This window comes from Trichoplusia ni, chromosome 19, assembly GCF_003590095.1.
Source record: "Trichoplusia ni isolate ovarian cell line Hi5 chromosome 19, tn1, whole genome shotgun sequence".
In the NCBI taxonomy this organism is placed as follows: domain Eukaryota; kingdom Metazoa; phylum Arthropoda; class Insecta; order Lepidoptera; family Noctuidae; genus Trichoplusia; species Trichoplusia ni.
Genome location: NC_039496.1, coordinates 3,342,672 through 3,367,008, shown reverse-complemented (window position 1 = coordinate 3,367,008; position 24,337 = coordinate 3,342,672). Strand labels below are relative to the sequence as shown.

Sequence of the window (24,337 nt, the reverse complement as noted above, 5' to 3'; positions counted from 1 at the left end):
TAATATACCTATATATATTAGATACCTTACAATAATGCCACTCAACAAGAGAATGAATCAATCATGATTAGGTGTGACATCTTACAATGTGATAATGTGATGGCAAAAGAGCCGATTGAAACAACTATAACGTATCTGTACTATGTACTACTGCCTAATATTGTAAATGTAAAGTATGTCAGTGTGTGTATATTTGTAACCTCTTCACGCCTAAATGGGTAGACCGATTTTGATGAATTTTGTTGTGAAGGTGGCTTACACTAAGCATTAAGGCGTAGGCTACTTTACCTTCGTTAACGAAGAATTTTTGTGGCTATAATGCTGAAGACTGAAGACTGAAGACAGAAACAGCTATACTTACGTAAACGGATTCTAACGCAATTCTGGGAGTCTTTAACAAAGACTTTGGTAGTTGTGGAAGCAAGATAGCATAAACAAGGTGTAGAGCGGCGTCTCTTTTTCGCAACTTCAATATGATGTTATAATATGTCAGATGTATTATGTGATAGGTCCTCAGATATAGTACGTTACTGACGTTAAGTCTGTATTTCCATTACACTTTTAAAGGCAAAGTAATTTTGGCAAAAAATCTCATTTAGAAAAAGCGAAAGAATTCGTGCCTTGTTTTTTATTTCAACATTTGTTCAAATATTTTTACATTTCAACAGCATTTAACCGGCAGCTGAAGTAATAATATTCATACGAACACCACAAAATTTGCTAAAGAATTTTCTTATACGCGAGGCCGCCAACCGAACTCATATCTCAACGAATTTAAATAATCTGTTCAAGGTTAAACATTAATCTAATTAGATTTGAGGTCACTGTGTTAACAGCTAAATAATATGAGTGATATTTGTCTTTTGTTATTTTTGTTAAACGCTAACAACTTTAGTAAATTTATGATGAAAATGATAGAGTAATTAATACAACATTGATTTATTAGATGTGCCGAATTTCAGCTTTAGTAAACCCATATCACTTGAATAAACATAAAAAAAGTTAACATTACATATCTTTCTTCGGCGTGACTTAGTCTTGTCACAACTTTTCATTATATCTACTAAAACGTAGCGACTTGTAGCAATATCACTTGTCGGTGACGCTGTTAAGGTTTGAACAGGACAGCGCTCTACACGGGGTAGAGTGGCATCCCTTTTCCACAATTGCAATCATATTACTGAAGAGCTGGCAGATTCACTGTCAGCCTCTACGTATTACAACAAAGTTGTTTTTAATTTAAAAAAAAAATGTTTCTTTTCAATTGTTTTTTTTTTCATTCGATGATCCATAAATAGCAATGGTACTACGGAGTTAATCCTGTCAAATGGTCTAGAAGTAATGAGTCAATCTCCTTAAGTATTACATGACAGCAAAGCGGCCATGTGCCGGGGGTGTGTCATTGTTTAGACTACCTATTGTTATGAGTACTTATATAGCTAATTACTACTTGTATTTCATAACATACATTTCTAAACACGTCTGGGTGATAGGTGACTCAGTTTTTATCGAGTACTTGCATATGTGTTATAGATGTAAGTGTTCTTTCCATATAATTCTCAAGCGATTTTGACGAAGTTAGGTGAGATGAGTTGAAGAAACTCTAATTTAACTCTACTTTGATCTGAGGGTCCTTTTTTTGGTGTGGAAATTGTCATAGATACAAACCTCCACCGTGCAGGAAAGAGGGAGACTCTTACTGACTAAACTTGAACCATTGTAGAACGTCTCCTGCATTTAGTCTTTGCAACGCATACTAGTTCATCGCCAACTGAGAGTCCTACTATTAAAATTACATAATTTCAGTTATTGAAAATAAGCAGCGCTCTACACCGAGTAATGCGGTGTTATGTTTCAAGAGCTGCAATTTTATTCAACGATTAATATAAAGATAATATTGTTTTGTACTGTTGTCTAGAAAACAATGGAAATATACTGATTCAAGTCTTTAGTACACTTACCATGTCCATGAGTAAACAACTAAATTTGGACAAATAGATGATGATAAATACTAAATTTTCTAGTAATATACTTTTATCTGTGATAAATAACCTAAAAAGTCGATTTGATTGTAAGGTTATCAACATTTATAAATACAAAGCATGGGTTAATTAGCCAATCCGATAATAAGCTTGGTAATCAGGTAATAAGCTTGGTAAAATAGATTATGTAGATTTGTAACCTTTCTTTGTTTTTGTTGTATTATTAGCAGCTCTTTTAGTTGAAAAGGTTCATGCATAACTAGATACTATAGATTTGTATAGTATATAAAGCACTTTATAATTTTGAAATGGGAACTTCTGACGTCACGTTTATAAACACAACAAAGAAATCCTTGACATATATGACATTTAAAAAAAAATATTATTCTATATTTATATAGAGACGTAAGAAAAAAAAACACCTGCATATTTTTGTATGTGCCATTCTTATAATTTTATCCAGGTCGGTTCCAAGTGGCTCAGGATAGAGCAGCGGGGAAGGATTTGGGAGAGGCTCTTGTTCAGCAGCTAGACTTACTAAACTAGATAAAAAGTAATAATAATGTAGTATGGCGCTAAAGCCGCCCTTCCATTACCTTCTTTTAGATCTTTTGAAACGAATTATTCGTATCTTTACGAACAATTATGGTATGAACGGTCTGATCATAAATAATGTTTGACGCATCTGTGGTAATTGATGGAATCCCAACCATATTGGTTGTGAGATCATCTCCCATTAACCTTCCATAACGTGTTATATTTAGCATTTTAATTGATTAATCTTTTATTTTTATTCGTTAATGTAAATAAGTTGTTTAAAAAATGATGACTGAGATCACGGTGGTGTATATTTTAAGTCATAGTGGATTTAAGAAAGGTTCCAATAATATTGGTGGTTTGAATAGTTTTTTTACTTATATGACGTCAATGGCACCATAAATTTCATTTACCTTAATTTAAATTTCTTCTCTTTTCTGCGTCATTGGTTCTTCAATCATTACAAACGTAATAATGAGTATTACATAAACAGGTAATACATCACTGACATTATTCATTTGAATAAGTTCTATTAATTCAATTGTTTCATCTCTAACAATAGCTTTACCTATACATGCCGTCACAATCAATCTTGGTTCAGATATTGTTTGTTAAATAAAGACTGACAGAATCAAGTGACGGTTGGCATGCGTGTAAATAATCTTCAAGGGACCAGTGCAGATGTGGAAGAGAAATGCCGCTCTACGTATTGTATACTATGCTTATTGGCTACGCCCTATAAAATTGATTGAAAATTGTTAAACGTTAATAAGTTAAAACGAACTATTGTATTGTAGTGTCTAGCTCCGGACTTACTGACTATGAAGTTTAATTTGATATTTTTTTTGGAATGCAATCCAATTTTTCGACGAATGCAATTTCACGTAACAAAAAATACCAGGAAAACTGATAAAATTTTGATCTAGAGGTATTCGGAACAGGTTAGTTTATGCTATTGATTTAGTTCTTTCAAACCAAACTAAGACACATTATTAATGAAGTGTGTTTTCTGGCGGTCCGTTGAGCGTGGTTCCAACTTGGGTCGAGTACCAATTTGATCTCAATTCGATTGAAAAAGATCTTGATTCTATCGGAAACAAGCCTTCTGTACAATTATCTCGTAGACAATTGACATTTTCACAATCTTCACCACTTGTTAAATCGATAAGGAGTGTAAAATTGACACGTGTGAGGCTTATCGACAGGAAGTGATATTTCGTTTTTGGTTTGCTGATTTGTCATTTGTTTTCAATGGAAGTTTTATACAGGACTCTGTATCTATATAATTATCTCCTACGTAGATATCTAAATAGGTACCTAATCGTTTAAAAACAAAAAGGTAAATTACCTATTATTTTTTCAATCTGTTTTTAATTGTGCACTATCTATTTTATTTCAAAACACTTTAAAAATGACCATACTCGTAGCCTCAAATGAAACCCAGCTTCAATGAGTTCTAGTCAACATATTCAGTTTTAAATACATATAAATAATGTATATTGTCACCAGTCCTAGATGGGTATCGAACCCACAACCTCCAGTATGGCTATCAGGGTCACTTACCACTAGACCAACAGACCAGTCAAAAATACTCACATTGCAATAAAGCTAAGGTTATCGAACATAGCTACATTACCCAACACCCTTAGTACAGAAACGTTTGTAACTTATCAAAAGACCGTTAAAACTATTCATCCCAGGGGAATAATACGCTTTGTAAGCAATAATCAATACGAATAGTTCTCAGAAACAGACTCTATAGAGAAACCGAGTAGGTACTATTAATAATGAATGGATTAATACCGTTGAGAAGAGTTAAATACCAAATGTGTTACGTGATGTTTGATTATTAGAAGTTTAGAATGGGTTTTCATAACGAGATTTCCCTTAAATAAAGTTGCGTTGTTAATGTAGTTCCATTTCCTGAACTTTTTATTTCGCTTCTTTAATGAATCGACTTTCGGACTGAGGAGTATCCTTTTGTCGCGAAGGATTTTTCAACATTCAATTCACATGCACAAGACACCGAGACTCTCAGATCAAGCATTTGCGGATCACACAAATGCTTGTTTTACTTGATCGAAATCCCCGTTCACTGGACTACATTTATAGGTCTGATCATAGTCACTCTATTTTACTCATGACAATAGGAAAACTGAAACTACTTTATTATGATGTGATTAAATTATCATTTTATGCATAATTTTAAATACGTGTTTTATGTAATGCACATGTGAGTACTCGATCTTCTCGATGTTATCAGCACCATTAGAAGTATCACTCGTCTAAAGGAGCTAACTACCATGTTACAGTAAAATGGTCCAATTTACTTTGAACTATATACATTTATCATGAGTATCAATTCAAAGGCTCGATAATACTGGATATTACAACGACCTTGGAGAACGATCCGGATTTAGTCGAATCGAGATTTGCCTCAGCAAAAATACCAAGCGAATTTGATATTAAAAAAGCTATAAGACCTTTTTTGCGTGCGTCACACAATCTTAAGCCTTGCGTTTTGACTTAATAAGATGGAAGTTTAATAACAACATCTTCCTGACAACATAACATTGTGACGTCTTGATTTAGGTCACTTTTTCTCCAGTTCGGTTTACAATGAACTACTGACGCAATCGTATAGTTATGAGTAACAGGGTTTCCTCTCAGATTCATTAACATTTTTGTTAAAGTGAGTAAGCGTTAGTTAGCCTTGTTTTAACAATGTTAGTGTTTGTTTATTTGATGAGTTATTTTTCTATTGAACGTATTCGGGTTGTATGAGTAAGTGTTTTAAAGAATTTGTTGTTAGCAACATCCGAAGGGACCATTGGGAATGAAGATTAATGAAAGACGTGGTTTGATAAACGAAGTTAAATTATTTCATGTTATATTTAATAGGAAAGGAGTGATGCCATTCTCTTTGAATACAGACGCGATATTTAACTGTAAACAAACGGTTATAAGGTTATTTAATAAAGAATTTATTTTAAACTTGGGTTTCAAATATTAGAATCAGAAATCGCCAAACCGCCATGAGCTAGCTTAGTGATCAATGTAAAATGTTAATCTTCACGAGAAGAGGCTTGAGCCCAGTAGTGGTACGTATGTGGACTGGTATTATTATAATGTTGTAAATACTTTGCTGTATGGAATAGAAACTTTTTTCTGTGTTATAATTTTTGATCAGAACAGATACAGACTTATGTCTGTAATCGAACAATTACTTATTTACTCAAATTTGGCTAAATATAATGCACTTAATGCTTAATTTTATTGATAACAAATTAAAATATACTGATACGGAGAACAGAAAGCATTATACCTAGAAAAACAAATTATTGATGCGTTATTCGAAAAATATTTTGGGCATATCGCTAATTATGAATAATGATGCCTACAACGTTATTTGAGTCATCCTCCTTCGTAATGATCCTTATTACTCATTGACAACTCCATCTGTCCCGATTGACGCAATAATTTCACAGAAAGCTTCGTTCTCGTAATTTAAGGGCAGAGTCACACTGCCCCTAACGCGTTTTGCCGCAGTTGGTCATGTTTTAGGTACGGCATCCTGTGTGTTCCAAGAATCAAGTTAGAAGCGAAAAAATTAAACTGTTTCTGGTTTCAATTCTCCATTCAAAAGTATCGCTATGAAATCAGTAGATAAGATAATTTCCAAAATGTAGTTTTATCAAAACTTATCCGATTTGCATTACCGAAAACGTGAAATGAAATATTGGATGATTTATAAGAAGTCATATTATATTTAGAATTAATATCGGACAATTTCTCATCAACAATATGAAGATATCATGATGGATATAGAAACACCTGCAGATAGAGTAACAGCCAACTGTTATAATACAAAACAAAACAGTATTCATAAGGAATATTTACTTTAAAATATTCAACACATATTAACGCAGCTTTTGGGACGCAATATGGTACATTACCCTTAACGTATGCTACGGTTCTGCAACGCTGAGTATTGTGTCCCAAGTGCATGACTCATAACGACAGATGAGGTGGCAAATAATGCAACGAACTTTTTCAAAACAAATGACGTGTTTATTTTAGGTAATGTTAAAGTCCGAAATGACTTTACACAAACAGGCAAAGTCCAATTTAATGTTAGGAATGAGATGGGAACATGAGTCCATATAAGTTTACGAGGATCAGCAATCGAACAAAATCCATTTGGACTCAACGTTATTTAGTTCTAAATTGAGCGTGCCATCACGCATATTCTCTTAAAATTTTAAAACTTTAAATTTGATTCACATATTGTAATCAAAGACTTATACAACACCTCAATACTCAGCTTAATGATTATAAAACTGTATCAAACTCGCTTGTCTCTTATCATCGACATCGCCAGCTTCGCAATGAACACCTGCGACTGAATGACTCATTATATCCATGTGAGTTACTCTGCCATATGTGACCCGGCGAAAGGTTGGGAACCACCGTGCACCGTTGACTCACTGATAACACAAGTAAAATACGTTTTAATGTAATGTAGGTATGTGTGACTAATGATGGTAAGTAGGCTGTGATTACCGAAACGGGTAATCAAGGGATTAAATCGTATCTTTACATATTTGACGTAGATTTCCGTTGCTGGAAACATTTGGAACGTTTTTAGATGTGATTTAGTAAGATTTATGGTAGTAAGAAAAATATCTTGATTTTTATCAAGGTTTTTAATGTCGAATATGACGATGCATCTCAAGGTTCTTCAGATGGATTTCCTGCTTTTATAAAATATTACAAGTTTCAAAACTAGATGACATTGTAGATGGATCAATAATTCTAGCCATTCAAATTTGAATGCATTTACTGATCTTATTAAGAATGTCATGGTGGAATTCACAATAGCCAAATACAAAACAAAAATAAATACGAATGTATTGTGAATTCCAACAACATACAAACCTATTTCCTTCAGACTTTTTACAAGAATGGTAAACAGCTGTTGATTGACAAACATGCTCAGATTACCATGAAAACAGAATAAACTGTTGGTACTGAACGTTACTTAACAACTGTCATTCAGTTGGGTGAAGTCATCGATAAGAGGTCGACTGACTTGGAATAAATGAGTGCATTCACCTTATTCAGACTTAGATCATCACCGCGTGAATCGCCCGGCGCCAATTGCAACTTTATTGCGAATAGAATTAATTCGGCGTTATTTCCTTTTCTATTCTTGGATTATTTCGGACGATGGTTTTATTGTTATATGTCTTTTTTAATATGTAGAAATGTCCATTCTGTCTTTTTGTTGATGTAAAATAGATGTCAGATCATACAAGGAAACGAAGCTATGTTAAAGTTCTATTCTTTAAATTTATTCGGTTTTTGGAAGACATGTTTTTAGAAGTATGTATATGCTCGTCAGTTTAAAACTTCACAATACATTCTCAATTCTATATAATTAGTAATAGAAATGGGAACTCCTATGATGAGTTACTATTAATCTTCGTCGCCCACGCATTGAGCGTTGCTCATCCCTAACGGTAAAACATAACTTCATTGAGGATGACATCAGAGACTCGCCATTGGATACCATTATTATCAAATAATATTTATTGTGATTTGGTCTGAGTGGGTGGAAATATAAACATTACTGAGAGATCAGATATTGTATCCACGGCTTTTTACATCTTCCTTTTCTGTATAATTAAGATAGAGCAACTAACAACTGGGTCTCTTCGTAAGTCTTTTACAAATTTTAATGTAGAAGAGAGAAACAGCACTAGACGGTATAGAGCCTCGTCTCGCTTCCACAACCACAAAAGTCTGGAACACCACAAATACAAACAAACATGTTTGAACAAGTGGCACAAAAGTCAAACACTATTTTGGGCCACTTACTACTTTGGGTAAATGAAACATTTGAAATTGGAATGTGACTTCAGATATTCATTTGTTTTTCGGGCTTCTAGACCATCAAAAAAAGTTTAAAACAAAAATTAGACAAGTCTTAATAATCCTTTGAATGTTTGTAAAGTCTAAATACTAAAAAAATATTTGGATAGAACAATGGAATTTCCATGGCAAGATGGTACAGTGAGAAACAAAATATTATCTGTCATCATTAAATAGTAAGTCAAAGATTAAATTGTCCCACGATAAGAATTGAATAACATCATGACGAACTAAAATCTGCTGTTATGTTATGTAATTTACAATATAATTGTTACGCTGTTTTGTAACTTTAATCATTTATATAACAATTGTAGGGACAGTCGCCTAAAGATAGTATCGATTTTTACCCGACTTACGAATCGACTATCCATAGTAAAAATTATTTGAGCGTCGTTAGAAATTAAACATTAGTACCTAATTGAACATTAGGTACTAATGTTTAATTTTGATACTTTTAAAACCAATAAGAAAATAGGAAAATCCTTATTTTATTGATATTTAGTGCAATAGCTTGGTAAGTCTTGTTCAAAATATGAATCTTAAAAAAATATACCTAATCACGTATATGGTCTTAAAATTAAGTTAATACAACAATATAATCCTCTTTGTTCCGAACCCAGTCACATTAACAGGAAATTCTGGTTTGGAATCATAAAGGTAACACTAGCCCGCACTATTGTTGGAAACAAAGGAGTTCTGACACCGGATAGTCAAGATAAAGAATTTTTGTGAAAGGTGCGTGCGAGAAACAATAATATCCTTGGCCGTACTTACAAACTGAGAATTAACAGATATCCCATTGTTCAATTGTTTGGAATAGTATCCCGTAATTAGGCAATATCACACTCTGCATAATACAATCTGATACCCCGAATTTCAAGAACTCAGGCTATTCTCACATATTTGTTTATAATTAACTCACATCAAGTTACGCAAAAACATGATGACCATAAAAGGTCGCCACGTAAATGCCAAACCGCCTCAAACATAGCTCAAGGGGTCTACAACTCTCGCCATTTTTCCACTCGTCTTATTATCACTTGCTCGCTAACTACTGCTCTGTCGTCTAACGGCCAGATGTTAAGAACCATTGGTCACTAAACTTGATTTATTGTTGGCATCGGTGTCTGTACTAGCAGTACCGGGGTACATTTGTTTCGAAAGCGCTTGCAACTATTTCTAATCTAGTTCGTATCTATTTTAATTACGCACAGAGTACCAGAACCGACATTCCAAAGACAACATTGATCACTATAGTATTCTGTATTGTTATTGTTACATAGATTGTTCTACGTGTCTAACGCGTAAACGACCTCAAAACGGCATTCGACCTAGTCGAGCGTAATCTAACATAACTCAAGTCGGATCGAAATCTAAACGCGAAAGTTTACGTTTCGTTACCCAACCAACTTCAAAAATATTTTGTACTTTATTTTCAAACAGATAAAGTCCATAATCGTCTTTTGTAATCAGGGACACGTGCGGAATGGAGGTATTAATGGAGTCGGTTATCTACAACAAAGCATTCCAGCGCTTTACAAATCCGGTCCGTTTACTAGCGTGTTTGCTATCGTTCTTTTTCTACAGCGCTACATCGCTGCCGGGGCATTTTGTACCGCGATGACTCAAGCCTCGGTAAACAGTATGCGGGGCGATGAGTCACCGTTTTACACATTCGCGTATAGCGTTTGAGTAGTGTTGTCAGTCTACAGTTGGACTCGTCAAGTAACCGAACCGTCCTAGGCGTTAATATCGCAGGGTTTACTGCCAAGCGCCTAGACTTTACACATAATTGGTGTGATAAGCTATAGTTGTAACAAACATTTCGTGTACTAAGAACAAGAACGAGTTTGTGTGAAAGTGTAGGACTAGTTTTGTAGCCTGTGTGTGTGCGTGTCCGTAGTGAAACGGTCGATAAAGTTGGTGATCGTTCTGTGCTATTTGTGGATTCCTTACATACTAACTGTTGGATTTGTTTTGTGATAAGTTGGATTAATGATTTGACAATGCCGTCGAATAAGAAGCTGATTTCTAAAATGCGCCAGATCGCGCAGTGGATCTTGGTTGTACATGTGGTGAGTCGCTCATTCAATTCATTCACTTTTAACATCACGTTATCTAATGTTAGTTATGAGATGAACGAGATACCCACCATTCTTTGTGCGTAGGTATATAAGATATTCCAAATATGTGGTAGGACCCATAAAAATATGCTAAACAGTCTCGAATGAAATGCCATAGTTTAACTGAACCAAATAAGAGGACGGTTTCAATCAACGCAAATATATTGTTTGTTCAAGTGTTTGGTAACCAAAGAATTAAGTAAAATAGTAAGTAAATATTGATTAGATGTATTCGGGCGATCTCGGGGGCTGACTTAACTTAGTTACAAGTTCAAAGAGCAAAGTTTACTCCCCGATACGGGACGCGCAATCTTTTCACTTCTAAAATACAAGAAAAAATGCCATACAACTTTAACGATCTCTTTAATATCAACTTTGAATAAAATTAAGCGGACCTGCGGTACATAAAGAATAGAAGCATTGTTACCTAGTGACAAATCTCAACAAACTACCTAAGTATTAATTTCTCAGCTATGTTTTAAAGAAAACTATTGTTCTAAAGAGTACCCATCTCTGTCAATTACAAAAGATTTATCACCAAATCTCTGGTCCGTCCGGTTTGGTCAAACTTTGTTATGAGCATAAAACTTTTTGCCCAACAAAAGCTTCTGTGACAGATTAACACCGTTTACAAAAGAGCCAAATCTGATGTGTCCCTTTTCAGTGACACAATGACGAGTATAAAGGACTATTCAACGAACATTTTTAGTTTGAGAAAAGCTTGTCATGCTCATTGTGTACATTCTAGCGAAGCAACTGTTGGGAAATGAAAAATAAAACTTTGGAATTCATTCAAGTCTGATAAGAATTCGAATGTGTACTATAATTCCATTTATTTGTTCAAGTGATGTACTCTACTCCAGGGTGCGATGACCTTTTCAAGGTGTTGAAAATTTCTTCCATAATTGTTCCCTCCACTGAAACATTCGTAAGGGTCTACTTAAGGACACCCCCGGCCCTTTTGACGACTCGGACTTGCGACTGAGTAATTAAGCTTATTTCCTCAGCTTGTTTTATCGTTTTCAACAATTGTTTGCTTAGACTCAAAGCTTAGAACGAAATGAGCATCGAAAACACTCGCCAAAATAATTGAATTCGCTAACGAATACGAAAATATAAACAGGTCCAAATGATATTGAAGAAAATAATTTTAGCCTTTTCATGATACCTCATTTCTCAATTTTTATCGGTGCCAAAGTAAACATTAATATTATGACTCGTTGACTAGACATGTCACAGACACAGGGCTTTGCGCCAATATCAAATTGAAATGCGTCCTCAAAGCCCACGAAAGTGAAAAGAATAAAAGGCATTCTATTTAATTCAGTTGTATTGGGCCTGTTTGCGGTCTCTGGTTTGCTGAACGTGACCAGACGGTAGCTGACGGCTGCCTAGGTATGACCGTGCCAATTGTCGACGGCAAATGCAATTCCACCTAACGAATTTTCATGTTGCTCCTTTTTATATTTGAGTGCAATCTCTTCTGTTTGCACATCTGGGAACAGCAAATCTATGGACTTTTCGATAAGGCCATAAAATTCATATCGGCGTGTTTCATCAAATGAAGATAATGTCACGTAAATATTATTTATGTTTGAAATTCTTACGTCGATAGTGAGATTCCTTTCGTCATCGTATGTTATTGTAAACAAAACTGGTAATTGGACGGTGACTCACGTTTTGTCTTCAGACGCAGTAGCTTGAAGCTTCACTAATTAGTAACTATCTCTGTAGTCCTTGAGTTGGTAGTTATTTCTTCTTTGAGTTCGTAATGTCTTTTTGGCCATAAACGTTCATCTATTGTTTGCGATACTAGAGGGAATTTTCCAATTAGTGTAGTTGAATGGTTTTATAGGCTCCACTTGCTATTTTGTTATTGTCAGTTAGGCATAGCGTTTAAGTGCTTAAAATGAATCAAAACTTCAGATGATATAATACCAACAATGTTATATTTGGTTTTACCACTAAATATAAATGACATACATATACACATACGTCTATTTCCATAATATTGTCCCAATTTCGATACAATTGATTCATAATCTAAAAATATTTTAGTGCGGAAAAATTTCACGAAAATATATAGGTACGAGCACACATTACCATATTGAAGTCACGCGACACCGCGCTATTTTAGTTCGGGATCCCAGGAGGCGTGTCTCCGGTATTAATACATCGGGCCGGGCCGGTGAGTCATCTGGCCGTCTGAAAGCTCCGTCTTGTCCCACATCCTTCATACTGTTTGTATTACTCATACTGGGTGAACCCGGAATCGTTTATATGGACGACTTTGCCGGCATCTAGAGCTTGTTTATTATTAACGCAATTGTCCAAGACAAATGGTACAATTACGTGGGCATAACCAAACAAGAAGGAATCCCCGTCGGTGCCAACACATTCCCAAACATCTCGGTCGGATATAAAAAAGTCTGTAAGAGATTTTATAACATTGCAAAAAATGTTTTTAAGGTCGCGATGAGTCACTAAGGAAGGATCACACGTGCTTCGAAAATTTATTCGTATTTATTTAAGATCCTGAATTCCAAAAGGCTGACCCAATGTTTCCAAGAAATACGATTATTTCTAGTCATAAAATGTTAATGATAGTCCTCTTGGTGATCGATGGTATTAAATATAAAATGGACATTTATTTATTTCCTCGTTTGCTCTTTGTTCGAGTCGCAACTTGGTCTCATTGAAGGCCAGTATTGTTTATTTATTTCAACTTCCTTCCTTAGATTACTATTAGCTTAAAGAAGTAATCATTGGCGCTCCCCTAATTTGCTTTTGAAATTGGCAAACTCGTTGCCCAAGTGCAGTTAATTATAAGAATGTTTATTTAGCCCTTAGTTAAATGGTATCAAAGTTCAATTTATTTCTATGGGTATCTGATGTAACACAAAAAGATAATCCAAATTTTAAACAGAACAGAATCCCATTTTTATCTGGTTCTATTAATTAATTAATTAATTCTTTAAGAGTTCGTTTTGCCTTAATTTCTGCCTTTTCAACTTTAAAACTTTCGTGTTTTAAACGATCACACTCACAGAAAATGTCGTACAATGTAGCAGGAAGGTAATTACAATGGCAAAAGTACAATCATAGCTACCATTGTAAGTATGTATACGTAATACGAGTGCAGGAAGTGAGCTGTTGACTACTCTACCCCCATTATGCGATACAATTGATGAATAGCCAGATGTGAACATGTGTGCTTGAGCAGAATTCAATTTGATCCCTTTCAGAGTTAACCCTTTACGCTTGAAAGCCGGTATTGATTTGAATCTGTAAATAAAACTGGCCACTGGTTGAAAATATTCTGATAACGATTGGACGATGCGGTGAATGTAGTCTGTTGAAAGAACTGGGTTTTTGTTTGAATACGATAAGTTGAATCTTATTGATCTGATATCTGCGAAGATTAGATAACCTTGACAAAGTCAAACTATAAAGAGAATCGGAACTTTGAAGGTCATTAATAGATAGGGCTCTTTTAATAGTTAAAGAAAGCGCACAAATACACAGAAGTTTAAGTAAAATTTATGGAAGATTTAATTAAGCATCAAAATATGCAAATAAAGAGCGTAGAAATCTGTGTAGACATCGCAAATCAAAACTCGAGGGTGGCACGGCCGACGTTTAATTATGTAAATAAATTTTCATGCATAGCAAGGAATCGTTAAACAATGCGCCAGATGAACCGAACCTACCCTTCTATAGTCAAAGTTTAAAAGAGAACTGCCCCTCGGGCAAAAACGGATCACCCTTTTGTTCTTTTTGACGTACTTGCGCACAACTTTTGGACAACATTCCATTTTATTAACACGCTTTACTAGTACTGTGTTTCGTTATACCTTTTCATGCAATAAAGCGTATCAAATTTTGCCATTAAACTGTTACGTAAACATCGATTACATAAAGTACGAATGCGTACGTTGAGATGTTTACGTAAACAACTCTCGAGTCGGAATCCATCTGAGCTGCTACTAATTTAACCCTTAATGAGACTTGGTACGAGAGACCCTTCGTGTCCGGAGGCGCGGAAGCGGGAACTCATCACTGTCTCTAATGGCTCGAAACCACCCCCGGGTTAAACAGATATCATCTTATAAACAGATTCCAAAATAAAAACATGCTATTCCGTTTGAATTGTTCGCCCATTATTTTGTTGGTACGTGAAAATTTTTAATTGGCGGTTTTTATTCATGAGTTTTTGTTTGTATAATAATGTCGTGTAATGATGCGGAGTTGTTAATACGCATACGTATTATGACGCAAGTACATATTGTTAATGATTTATCAAACACTGAACATCACTGGCAGATTTTAACCTGCTTAAAAAACTCCTGCCCTTTTGACATAGCCGGATAAAATAAAAGCAACAAACATTTCAGAAACGCGCTATAAAAATTTGTCTCCGCTCTTGAACTAAATTTGGCAGCGTCCCCCGAAATGTTATCACCTCATAGTATCGTCGATGCACACAATATCTCATAATATTCTTTATATCCGTCCCCATAAACAGAAACGGGTCGTGGTAATGACGCCCCGTTGAGGGGAGAGAGGACGTCTAACCGGCCGTTACGGTCGCTGAATATGTGACCGCTGCATTTTATTACCACTTTACTCTGCCACATAATCGACCTTCATGATGAAGGGCTTCTTTCCGACTAATAGCCGGTTGGTATGCGATGCCCCTTGTCCGACGTATTTGAAGCTGTCAGTTACAAGGGGTTTAATTGTTCGATCTATTCCCATTAATCTACGAAATTACAAAGGAATACCGCTTGAGACTAATGTGTACGTAAGGGTCTGCAATTTGCAAAATTAATTCCTATTTTCTGTTGTTCCAGGTTGAATTCATAGAAGCATACTGCACACCTCGTGACACAGCCCGCCGCTCCCCACAACGCAGCCGCCGCTCCCGAGAGCCACGTCGTTCGCCTGAAGCCACCAGATGGCGTTACGACTCCCGCCGCACAAACTACGATTTTGACTCGTGCCGGCGTCCATACGAATACGAGAGTCGAAGGAATTACGGACGAGAGTTTGACGGGGATTCAGGGAGACGAGCAGAGTTTGACGCGGGGTCAGCGAGACGACGCGCGGATTACGAGTCCGCAAGAAGGACCGACTTTGATTTGTCGGCGCCGAGCGTGTCGAGGCGCAGTCCTGAAAGTGCCCCTGAGGGCTCAGTCGAGTCTCCGCCAGAGCCGGCCCCAGCAGCGCCACTAAGACACGAGAAACAGTCCAGACACAGATCTCAACCATACTACGAATCTGGTAAGTTTAGTATACATACGTGTTTGTTCAACTTACTTTTCTTAGAAATATATATCATTAATCTTGAAATTAAGATAGCATCTTTCACATAATGACGTATCACTTAGCCCTGAATTTATCTGAATAATTTATCTAAATTGTCTTGTTGCAAATATTTTTTGAGTATTAAAATTCGCTAACCACGTCAACACATTACCTACCTAAATTTAATAACGTCAAGAATTCATTAATTACATGTAATATGAATCTTAATTTCCGATTAGCATTTGAGATATTGCAACAATTTGCTTGACTCACAATTTATGCAAGTTTATTGACAAAACAGCCTTGAAAAAAAGTGCAACATTACAGTAATAATCAACAGAAATAAAAATCAGAGTGTAGTAAACAAGCCCGTTTTGCATAACTCCGAGGTAGAAAAAAAAACAAATGCGGGAAAAACGAAAATGCTTGAGGACTTACTTAAAACTGCTGAATGACTTCTTAAAAACAACAAAATTTCGCGCTTCATTTCCTCGGTTTACATACAAGCTCTTACTTTTTTAAGAACATCCTCATCTAGGACGTTCGGGACAAAGGGTCCATTCTTCTGGTGCAACAATCGTGGTAGAGCCTAGTTAGGCCATTGTTTCCACTGTGGTTAGAGCCAGACGGTCCTGCCTTTATTAAAAAGAAAAACTCACTCCTCAGATTTTAAAGATTTTTGTTCCACAATCTTCGTAATTAGGTCAGTTTAATCTTGTACGAATGTTGGTATGTGATTCTTGAGTATAGTAAATAAATGACGGCTTGGTTGGATGCTATCCAGAATTTATAGGTAAAATAGCAGAGGCATCGGTATTGTTATAATAGTTTTCACTATAAGCTTAATGTTGCCGAAAAATTGAAATAGAAAAGAATCTCAAACATTCATGTATTCAGCAACTTTTTATTTTCATAAAACTATACCTTTGCGTGTTACCAAGTCTTGGCAGCACTGGCAAAGTACATCAATGTTATCGAGAAATATGAGTACCAAGCAATAATTACACGATTCTGGTTTTTTACCATCCAGGGACTTTCATTCGCTAATACCAGCTAGTATTGAAGCAACAATAGCAAGTTTTAATCAGCCCTTTTGTCGTTTGTCCGTCCGTCTAGACTAGGCTGAAAAAATGTCCGGGATTTTATAATAACAGAAGCTTTTATTGTAAGTTGGTCTGGCTGTTTCGATTAATGCTTTATACGAAGGTAGAGTAACGTAATCATTTGTAGTACAAGGATTCAATTTAAGGACTAACTCGTCTGTGAAAATAGGCTTAGAATAATAAGTAAATAATTTAAATGTTCAATTCACTTCATACCGAGCGATTCCTATTCACTGCCAATATGTTTCGAAAAGACATTCAACACGTTAATCGCCGCAATTTAACAAATTTCGAGTCGCGCCTGGTCATCCACGCGGAAAAGTAATTACGTCACCTAATGACGTCACTTACCCTCCCATCTACACTCTTCACGTCGCTAATAGACAATTTGCACAGTTTTTGACGTCATTTTGTTCAATCGAGGAAACGTGTTGTGAGTATTGGGACTTCTCTTATATTTGATGGCAGCAATTTTGTTCACAATTGTGTTTATGACAATGTGTTACAATAAAAAATAATAGGGCTTAAGCTTTATTTTTATTTAGTCCGCATTTCAGACACGATGAAAGGTTTAGAGGATGACGACGAGTTAAAAAAAACATAACAGAAACTGGGTATTACAATAAGTTTTATGAACTACAAAGAACAATACCCAACAGAATAATTTAAATGAGACAACAAAATACGGTATTAAAACAAAAGAGACGCGGACCTTGTTCTAGGGAGCGCATTAAAAAAAGTTTATTATAAAATGGCATACTACAGCCGCCTACGATTCGTTAGTTCTTTCCTATCGTCGTGGCTTTTAAAATCCAGACTTTTATGTGCATGATGCATTCAGAAGGAGTCCTTTGTTACACGAAGCAAGGAATTCTCATTAGGGTATTTCGTCGTGCCTTTGAAATAACATTAGCTCCGCGTGTAGGCACGTGTATGAGGGGTTTAACGTATTCATTTAGTGAGGTACTTCAAATTCGATTGAAATGGTAATGAATATAATAGCAAGGTATGGAACCAGCGACCGGAACAAGTCTTTTTGTATTTTATTCTTTATAATTCTATTTCAGCGTTCTGAAAATATTCAATGTTTACATTTAACGAAATGAAAAGTTTCAGAAGAAAGTATTTCGTTGCTTTAACAATCAGTTGCGCTCTTAAGGGGATGTCAATTCACAAACCAGACGTTGTACCTTAAACAGCATCACTTGAGACAGGTTGAGCGACGTCCGAAATAGGCGAAATATCTTGAACCCACGTCTGCCTCGTTACGTGACTTTGAATTTCTTTTAAATATACTTCAATTTCACTTAGTAGGTGCATACTTGTCTTAAAGTCTCTAGAATCATTATATTTTTGTTTTGTTATAGAATCATCTTCAGAAGATCGCTCATCGTCATCAGAGGAGGACGAAGACGAATTTGGCGAGTTCGATCCTTTCGCTACAGCACCTTCTCTACATTCCCCGGACAGCGGACGCTCAGACCCGCGATACGCTAACGCCCCTCGCAGGAACCCAAGCCCGTACTATTACGGTGATCTGTTCAAGACACCTCAACAACAGGCAACCCCATCGGCTCCCACCATTTCTACGACGTCTTCATCTCGGGGCCCTCGGTACCGAAAATCAGCTAGTCTTGACGCTCCACACGTGGCCCCACGACCTAATTTACCCAAAAGATTCTCAGTCGCTGAAGATGGTTTCCGTGAGCTAGAGCGGTCATCATCTTCGTCCGGTGAGAGCGCGTGGATGCCGCCGAGGCGTCGCGGGCGCGACGCGGCCGGCTGCGTGTGCGCCGCGCCCGAAGATGTAGAGGAGCATCGTCCTTCTCGAAGCGTCTTTTACGTGCCGGCGCCGCTGCCCCGCTGGCCGCAAGAGATGACCACCAGACAGATCTACGAAACAGCCTTTGACTGCAAAATTGCACGATCAGATGATGACTTGGATGACTTTGACAGAGTCAGCAACCACCCTGCTCTTTTGCAGGCTGAAGATCGAAAAGTCATTTCATCTGCGTCATCGGCTTTTGAAGCTGTTGAACGCGGTGAGCCAGATTATAAAGGTCGTCGTAAGGTGACTATGAAGACAGACAGTGTCCGTCGCTCTAAAATACCAACAATCCGTCAAAAGCGAGAGAATGAAACCAACGCCTGTGCCTTGTCAGAGGAATTAGAAAAGGTTCACATTGAAGAAGATGGGCGTACAGCGTCAACATCTCAGTTGCCACTACGCGGTTATACTCCATCGCCACCATCAACGGCACCCTTGCCCACTAAGTTTCAACAGAAAGACGGCTCTGCAATGAATAGTATTAAGAGTGCTCCAAACTTGCCTCAATCGCAGCCTGCACACCCTCGTCTGAAGGACCTGAGACTACCTGTAAAGTCGTTGCGTGCTCGAGACACGCCTACAAGTAGTGATGCTAGTATGGCTGACGTTAAAGGATCCGTCTCAACAGAACTTGACCTAGGACAACGTCTTAGGGATTCGAGTCGCGAATCTCGCGATGGTGATGATGAAGGGGGGCAATCAAAAGACGGTATTTTTTTAGAGATTAAGGGCCGGCCCACTTCCGATTCTGACACACCTGAAATGAATCGGTACACGGGGCCAAAGGGGGTCGGCCCTATAATGGAGTTTAAGGGAAGGCCTACAGCAGTACGTCCGCGGCGTAAATACTCTAGCACAGAAAGCATGGCTACGAGTAGCAGCGGAGGCAGTATGGAATCACTGAGGAGTAGTAATAGCGAAGGTGACAGGAGTAGTAGTAGTTCTGAAAGCCGCCACTCCTCTTCGCTAAGTTCACACAGCTCCGATTCGGGAAACGTGCCATTCACTAAGTCACACCATCACATGCAACTGTCGGGGTTTGGGCACCACCCAGCTAAGCTGCACATTTTAAGCCCAATATCCGATAAATCATCTCAAGAGCCTGCGTCAGAGACATCCGACAACAACAAAAATAATAACTCGCAAAAAGTGTCCCCTGAAGACGGTGAAACTGGAAACACAACAATTCAAACCACAGTCGAAATCGTTGCCAAGCCAAAACGAAGGGCTTTACAAAACAGGAACCTGTTGAACTTAACATTCAGACACTCAACAACTGGCGATGCGGAAATTCAGGGCTCTGACAGCGGCATATCGATTCATTCAAGAGAAGGTGTGGACTCCCGAAATGCATTCATTAATTTCAAAAATAGTAATACGGAAGAAGAACGTAAAGATGAAGATGTTGATCTGTCTGATCTTCCTTTCGACATGCCCAAGTTGAGGAGACGAAAGGCTGAAGCCGAAGCCGACCTACGATCCTTGCCATTTGATATGCCTAAACTGCGTCGGAAATTACGCGGGCAGTCATTACAGTTGAATAACGACTTTGGAGGGGCAATATCCAATGCCTCCTCTAGCCAAAGCGTACAAGATTTAAATCAAGGTTAGTATTTCTATATTTATTTTTGTAAGTAATCTTTGAGAAAATACCCAATAAGTTATTTCTGTTAAAGTCAGTCCAATTTACATGTCAATCTCGAGGAAATAAAGTATACACGAAGGGGCTGTCTGCTCAAGTTGTTAGATTCTTCTAACTCAAAGCGACCGCCAACGCATTATGCCGATTAAGACGTATGACTCTGGATCGCTCCACACAAAATCTTTGGTCCAACGCCCATCCCAATATTTAATTTACTTGAGTGCTTTTTGAGGGAACTTTTTCCTGTACATGTTCGGAGCAATTTGTAACCGTTCAGTTAAGTTAGAGCTTAGTGTAGCAGAGGATTGCGTGCCGTTTGACGTATAAGAGGATGTGGCATCTTAGATTCAATCAATGCTAAAAAAGAAAAGTTTTATGGTGTAACTTGACAGATTTTTTATTTATTTACAGGAAACAAACACAAACCCAATCTGAAGTTGAATTTTGATAGCGGCAGCGCTGGTTCTGGCAGTTCTAAGGGACTGCATTTAAATTTGGGACCTATTGCTCCGCCTCGAGATCTCGTTGACGCTTCCCTCCCACTTGACCGACAAGGGTAAGTTCATCATCAATTCCATAAAATATGTATGTCTTTTTTATTAATTAATTGTTGAATAGATGATCGAGTTTGGTGTATTACAGGTCTAATTGAACTATTTATTTATTTCCAGGTGGTACCACGGGACCTTATCGCGCGTTGAAGCCGAAAGTTTATTAAGGGATGCGGATGAGGGCGCCTTTTTAGTTCGAAACAGTGAATCTGCAAAACACGACTATTCACTAAGTTTAAAGTGAGTACCAACAACACTATCTCCGCTTACAAGTCAGAATACTCTTTACTTTTAAATTGTGCACTTTTTGTAACATTTTTGCTAATTTCCTTTTCCTTTGTTATAGGTCCACACGTGGTTTTATGCATATGCGCATATGCCGTAGTACTGATGGCTACACTTTAGGGGGTGCAGCAACGGCGTTCCCCTCAGTGCCAGCCCTGATGCGACACTACGTCACAGCTCAGAGGCTCCCAGTCCGAGGCGCGGAACACATGGCACTGTCCACGCCCCTGCCAGCAGTCCTACTCTGAACATCCCAAATGGAACCAAGGGATTTTAATTTGAACGAGCCGTCACGAATGATCGGCTCGAAGTTCGGAAAGGTGTAAATATGCAGCCGTCGGAAAACCAAGGTGTGATTATTTATTGTTTATGCTGATGAAAGCACAAGAGAAAGAGACGTTAGATTTAGGAACCCAGTGACTAATACCAAAGAGTTAGGAATGTTTTTGCTAAAAAAACTGGCTTATATTATTATTTTTTGTATTCGCTCAGGTAGCAATGTAATTATGCTAGTCCAGAATATCGCAGCCACATAATAATATACATAAATATGTTATTTATTCGCATATAATCATTTTTGCATAACTTAATATATAAAGAACTGTGTAACGAAATAGGTACTTATTTTGTCTTGCTTCGTATTACTCATTCATTGTTTATACATTGATACCGTATATCTTTTATTAATCAGTGTTTAATATATGTATATTGTACGTTTGTTTGATATTGACGCAAACGATGATATTTAGTAGTTATAATGCGTGATAATAACTTTTGAAAACATTTTGCAATGAATCATAAAATACACTTATGTGACCTCTGTATTCATTTGCTGTCATGGCCTAAGCTTATTTAGTATACTAACGACTTAATCTTTACCCCTGTGGATAAAGACGTCTATAGCCATAAAGGAAATATTGTTCTCATATCGAACATTACTTAACGTATTAAATAAGTTTCAAAATATAGAAATATTCCTTTGTTTTTGAAAACATTGACTTTTATCACGATGATACTTAATTTAGTTGTTGTAATCGAGAAACGCTTGTCATAATTTAGATTCAGAAATCACGTAGATACAGGTGTGAAAAATAACGCCTGCATATAAATTGGTTTTAACGCAATGACTCACTGTATAAACATTCAACTTTATATTAAAAACGCGTTAAATGCTTACGCAAACTATAAAACGTATTCAGCAAGGTTAAAAACAAATCACATTGCAAATGGTGGAATATTTATGTAGCAAACATCAAATAGGTGGGTATAGTTGTCACAGCGACAAGTACGTATAGAATTCTAACCTTAACTGTATTAAAACAAGGTTGAGTTTTGTAGATCGTGTAGACCATGAGTCATAAGCACGTGGGTCGGATTGACACGAAAATAATATCGATTTAGTACAAATTTGTACGGACTAGACTTGATGTCAGTTTAACTTTTATACACTGTATCAGTATGTCAAACTTAGATTTTAGTACTACTTATTTATATCAAACCGAAAGTGTGAAGGTTCGTTTAAAAATGTGCCCATATCCCGCCCGGTTGCAAAGTTTTAAATACTCAGACTGTCTGGATGTCACATTATTAAACGAAGCGATTACACTCACAAATAATTGGCCAACTTAAAACGATATTAATAGTAATTTTGATATAGCTTTCGTACTATAGTTAAATAAGCTAATCATGTTAATAACGGCACATAACAATATAATGTAAGATCATAGATGAAGATTGCACATGTTATGTAACTCTCACATGATGACTTATTTATATTTTTTGTTAATTAGAACTTAAGTAGTGTAACGGGATGGATTATGGGGCCCTCAGTAACGGATAGTTTTAGTTCCTCTTTCATGTATCACTTGGTAGTCACAACGACATGTTCGCCAGCCAGTGGTTACTAATGAACGATGGTCTAGCAGCTATATTTAATAGATTCTTCTGTGATTTTGTGTTTAATACAATAAAAGCCAAAAAAATGTTGTGTATTATAATGTTAAGTTCATCGTATTTATTGTGTAACGCATATTATTATTCATGCTAACTGTATGTTCTCATTTATCTAATAATGTACAACAAGATCTCATGATAACCTCTTCTGGATGGTTCAGTTACCTTAGTGTTAATTTTGATTGATTTGTACCTGATTTTTTGAAAGTAACGTTGTTTGAGACTTAAAAATTTATGTTTTAACAGATTTATTTTGTTAATTAATTTAGTGATCATTAGATTAATATTAATGTAGACATGTATGGGAATGAACGAATTTTTCGAAAGTATTGGACATTTATAACTATAATACTTATCCACCGCGAAGCAGCTTTTGCAAGCGAGCAACTAATTTTATTATAGAGGTTAATACCGATTTATTATTAAGCATTGCTACTTATTACATGAGAAAGGGAATCATTTTGGGTCCAGAATCATCGTCGATGACGATTTTTAACATCTACGTTTTGTAGAAAAAGATAATTTCTTATTCATCTCATCTCATGTACTTTGTGCAAAGTATGAATATGTAGTAAACGCGTAAAGGAAGGTAGGCTAAAGATAACGGATGAAATTCTTATATTTGGAAGTTTTGAAAACGTGTCAAAATTCTTTTTCATGAGCAAAGTAGGTCCCGATACGGAGTTAGGTAAAAAATATAGCTTATAGTAGTTATAATCAAGTGTAATTTTGAAGGTGTAGTTTGAAATTGACGATGAATAAATTCCATAAAAATAAAACATGATTTTATTAAATTTTTCCCTTTCCTTCTTCCTTTTCTGGTAAACACACAATCACACTAAACTGTTACATGCACATCAATTCAATTAATAACTGCATTTAAGGTGGTACCTACTTACCTCAAAATTTAAGTAAATACCTTGAATTGATCTCATTAGATCACAGTAAAGTTCAGAGAAAACATACATTCCACAATAATACAAAACCTTTTTTCTTGGTTTGGCGATGAAATCTGAACCGCCAAGGACCGTCTCCTGCATTTGGTGCATGGTAAGGCATAGCTCTTAAGGTATTGCATTTGTAATATAAATT

General features: G+C 36.6%; 1 protein-coding gene across 2 annotated transcripts in view; it reads left to right on the top strand.

The window, feature by feature from the left end:
* Positions 1-24,024, top strand: part of LOC113503486 (serine/arginine repetitive matrix protein 2-like) — a 54,895-nt gene extending 30,871 nt beyond the window's left edge. Inside the window, exons 1-6 of one of the 2 annotated variants that reach the window (XM_026885489.1) lie at positions 10,128-10,528; positions 15,430-15,859; positions 18,354-20,420; positions 20,868-21,012; positions 21,128-21,247; positions 21,354-24,024. In XM_026885489.1, the coding sequence (XP_026741290.1) occupies positions 10,460-10,528; positions 15,430-15,859; positions 18,354-20,420; positions 20,868-21,012; positions 21,128-21,247; positions 21,354-21,540 (3,018 nt within the window). In that variant the 5' untranslated portion in view covers positions 10,128-10,459 and the 3' untranslated portion in view covers positions 21,541-24,024. Of the gene's footprint in view, positions 1-10,127; positions 10,529-15,429; positions 15,860-18,353; positions 20,421-20,867; positions 21,013-21,127; positions 21,248-21,353 lie in introns of those variants that run through there. The other variant, XM_026885488.1, reaches the window with a different exon arrangement.
* Positions 24,025-24,337: the final 313 nt, after the last annotated feature.